At 41.3% G+C, this 4,154-nt stretch overlaps 1 protein-coding gene across 1 annotated transcript; it reads right to left on the reverse strand.

Moving 5' to 3' along the window:
- Positions 1-592: 592 nt before the first annotated feature.
- GINS3 (GINS complex subunit 3 (Psf3 homolog)) lies at positions 593-3,730 on the reverse strand. The gene is made up of 2 exons (XM_009709237.1): positions 3,491-3,730; positions 593-842 (listed from the first exon to the last, which is right to left on the reverse strand). The coding sequence occupies exons 1-2, from the start codon at positions 3,728-3,730 to the stop codon at positions 612-614; spliced, it is 471 nt and encodes a 156-aa protein (XP_009707539.1). The 3' UTR covers positions 593-611.
- Positions 3,731-4,154: the final 424 nt, after the last annotated feature.

Genomic DNA, 4,154 nt, shown 5'->3' on the forward strand with positions numbered 1-4,154 from the left:
TAGATGGGTTAGAGGAGGTATTTTTCTCTGGGGCGTTAACACGGTATACAAAAGTCAGCAAAGAAAAACATTCCTGCCTCACAAAGAGTACCTGTTACACCTCAATGTATAAGAAACGGGAAAAATTCAATGCAGTTTGTACCACATTTGTTTCCACATCATTGGGGCTCTCCAAAGAACAGGGAACCTGGAAACAGTTGTTCCCAGGAGGCTGGAATGGGAAGGGCAAGATGAAATACATAGAATTACACTACAAACCCAGTATTGCAAGTATCAATTTGGAAGATAAAGAATAATAAATATTAATTACCCTTTTAAAAAATCCTCTCATACCCTTTCAGCCACCTGGCAAACACTTTAACTGCAAATCCTCAGGAGTGGTATGAGCAAGCTGTAAAGCTATTCAGTGATGTGATGCAATCTATTTTTTATATCCTTGCCATCTGCCTTTAAAATTTGCACTAGTCTAATCCAAAGATGTTACAGAGATGAATTCCCACTAATGAACAGGGAACCTGTCCTTCCCCAAAGCTTATTCATCTTTCTCTTCTGTGACAGACAGACTGCAAATCTCTCGGTGTCCCTCACAGTAGCTGCATGTTCTTCAGGCTTTAACCATCCATATCTGTGAACTTTCTTTTCCCGTAATTCTGGACCAGACTGGAAGCTGTGATTTGAGAAGCCTGTCCCTTTTCCCAGCACTGGAAGTCATTCAGCCCTTTCTGGCCAGCTCGAAATAAGGCTCGCTCCAATTCATCCAGCCGAGCCACCAGCACTGATGTGTCTTCGTCGTAGGCATTCTGAGAGGAGTCCATAATACGACGAAAACGGCTAATAAATGTCTAAAGAAGATAAGCAGAATTACTGACAAGTAACACAGAGACTTCTTCAGCTCAAATGCTAGAGGCCTGAGCTTTCAAGACTAAAAAGCCAAAGGTGTAGGCTCTAGTTCACAACTAGTGAGGGGTCTGCCAACAGCGTAGCACCTATTAACCTTGGATACAAAGACGAATCATTTCCTGCCTGAGCTGGGAGAGCAAGCACGGAAATAGATTTTGGCTGCTTCCTAACGACAGGCTGGAGAAGACCACAGGGTATAACAAAATTATGATCTATTCCATCTCACTTCACAAGCAATCATTGCTTTAGAGAGGGTGGAATGAATTTCATGCCACAGCAGCTGCTGTAGGAACATACAAGCTGCAACTTGGGAACGGCCTGGAAGTTAAGCCAAACTGCCACTGTAAAGCATTCAGTTTGCTGAAAAAACACTTCACCATGAAAAAAGTCAAAAAACCCCAAAATTACAACTAATAAGTAACATTTTAGAAAGCTAAGCAATAAGACATATCCAAGGACTTGTATTTCCCTCTTTAGCTTTACTTTTGGGAATTAAAAAAAAAAAAAGGTTCAAAGCTCTTTGAAAACTGTGCTTTGTTATTTCAGAAGCTGATTTTAGAATCATCAGAACTGCAGTATTTTAGAGATTTGCTTACAGAATAAATATATTAAATTAATAACTCATTTTGGCTTTGCCACCAAATAGTTATACTTCACATTTATAGTTCCTGAATATTTGGGAGAGGGCTTTCGTTGGGCAGTTTTTTTATTTTTCAAGTCAGCACAACTCCCCTCTTGTTTGCTTTTAATAAAGAGAAAGCATACCTTGCATGCTTTGATTTTTCTGCCAACAAGTAATGTGTGCTAACGTGGCTTTTTTTCCTAAGATGTCCATTAGCAGAAAGAGAAAAGACAAGGAAAGGTGTGGTCACCTCCTCAATGCAGAAAGCAAGCTTTCAGTGGACAACTCCAAGAAAGCAGCAGTGCTTTAATGCCTCTCTGCATCAGCCTTCATTTAAAGAACAGAGAAAGGAGAAAAAAAAAAGAAAGAAAAAAGAAAAGAAAAAAAAAAGCCAATAGCAATCATCCCAGACTACTTAGAGAGCTGGCTGAAGAAATCTCAGAGCTGTTAGTGGTTATCTTTAAAAGCTCAAGGAGCACAGAAGTCCGGAAACTGGCAAAGACAACACCTATCTTTTAAAAGAGAAAGGGGAGAGGGAGGAAGAGCCAGGGAATTATGAATCCATCGGTACCAATTCCTGGAAACATACTGGAACAAATAAACTATTCATAAACTTCTGCAAGAAAACAGAAGAGTAACAGCCAACATGGACTTGCCAAGAACAAATTTTGAGAGACCAGCCTGGTTTCCTATTATGGCAGGGTGCTAGGCCTCACAAAGGGAGGAAAAGCAGCAGACTGTCGTGGGGCGTTCTTGCAAGATTTAGCTAAACAGCCCATAGGTGGTCGGTAAAGACAAGTACCCACAGCTCCTGTCAGGAGGGAAGAACATATTGAGTGGAGTTCAACAGAGGTCTATCTGGAACCGAGTGTTGGATATATTAATTAATAAGCTTACTGAAGGAACAGAAGTAATGCTTATTAAATTAGCAAACAACATGCAGGAGAAGGAGGAGGGATGACTGCAAGCATGTTGGGGAGCAGAACCTTAATGCATAATGATCCTGACAAATTAGGAAGAGGGCGTGAAAACAACAGGATGTAATTCAGCTGGGACTAACATAAGGTTTTACATTAAGGCAGAAATAGGGAACCGTACAAACGCAGGAAGAGGAACGATTGTCTGCATATGCAGTCTGTACCATCTTACTGTGGACTGCAAAGCAAATGCCTATCAACATCACTCTATTGTGAAAAACAAAATCCTGCACTACAATGAGCAAAGAGCATCACAGCCTACAAAATTCACGAAGTAATCTTTTTGTTTTCATCAGCACAAGTCCTGAGCAGGAGACTGTATGCTGTTCAGGGCACTGCACGTCACAGTGGATGCAGATCAACTGGAAAGATACCAGCAGCACACAATAAGGACAATCAGAGGTTAGAATGCATGACCCATAAAGAGACACCAAATGAATTGGGTTGCGGCAGGAAGGAAGAGAATAATCTGTCCTCAGCGTTTACTTTGTGTGAGACAAACAGAACAGGGTTTGTGTTGATGCGAAGGAGCTTTAGCTTAGACATTAGAGGAAACCTTTCTAAGATTAGGATGGCGAAGCACTGAATCAGACTGCCCAGAGCAGTGTGCAGTCTCAACGGAGCTTTAAAAACAGGGTAGAAAAATGGAAATAATAGAGGGTGAATTAATTCTGCCTTGCAGCACGGGCACAATTAAATAATCTCACATCTCCTCTAGTCCTGTTTTACAGGATTTTATGAAATACCATATTTACAGTGTGAAAACTCCAAGCTAAAATTACACTCCTGAGTGCATACTTGAGGCTTCCATCACCAGACTGTGCAGTTGCCAAAAGGGTCATCCTACAGCTTGATCTAGAAATCCACATTCAACCCAGAAGTCATTTGGATTAAAACAGGGTATTTTTCCTGAAGACCGCTCGGCAGCTGGGAACAAGAGGAGGATGGAGAAACATAAAACCAAATTTCAAGACGTAGTTCGGATACTTGCCTGCAGGATAGTCTGAGCTATCTCAGGATTCTCTGGATTGTCAAAATTCAGGAGCTGGGAGCCAAATCCATAGTAGTACGGCCCCATTTTATGCAGATCCACCACATTGGCATCAGCACTGAACACTGTCCTCCAGGCTTCCTTGTAAATCTTTGGCAGTTCCACAGAAATGATTCTTCTTTTGCTGTCATGCAGACCTTTAGCAAGCCACAGAGGTATTTCCAGCTTTGATCCCTGCATGAAACAGAAAACCCAAAAGTTGTCCTTGCCATAAAAATGCATGTAAAGCAGCCCCAAAGACCAACAGTGAACTTTAATAATGAAGATCGAGTATTACAAAAAGTCAATTTTGTTTACAGAACAGTCTACTGTAATTGTAATATAAACCGGACACACTTTACAGGCATTGATTATTACTCCAAGACTCTGAAAGTGGATTTTTATTTATTGATGTTGTATAATCTAATAATTGTCAGATTATTAAACACCAGAAGAAAAAAAACAACATGCAAAATGCATACAATGGAACTAAAAGTAACTCTCAAAAGAAGTAGCCAGAAGCATAAATTTCCTTGCAGTGACCCCAAAAACAGAGGGCCGCTGGGGCCCGGGAAGCGCGACAAGAGACAGCCCACGGGCCCCAGAGCCCACCCGGGACCCACAG

The sequence above is a fragment of the Cariama cristata genome, unplaced genomic scaffold, assembly GCF_000690535.1.
Source record: "Cariama cristata isolate BGI_N322 unplaced genomic scaffold, ASM69053v1 scaffold46011, whole genome shotgun sequence".
NCBI classification, from domain to species: Eukaryota; Metazoa; Chordata; class Aves; order Cariamiformes; family Cariamidae; genus Cariama; species Cariama cristata.

Coding starts and splice junctions, on each gene's coding strand:
- GINS3 (XM_009709237.1), bottom strand. CDS start 3,730: ATGCAGGGATCAAAGCTGGAAATACCTCTGTGGCTTGCTAAAGGTCTG. Junction 843..3,490: donor TAGCTCAGACTATCCTGCAG/GCAAGTATCCGA, acceptor TATCTTCTTTAG/ACATTTATTAGCCGTTTTCG.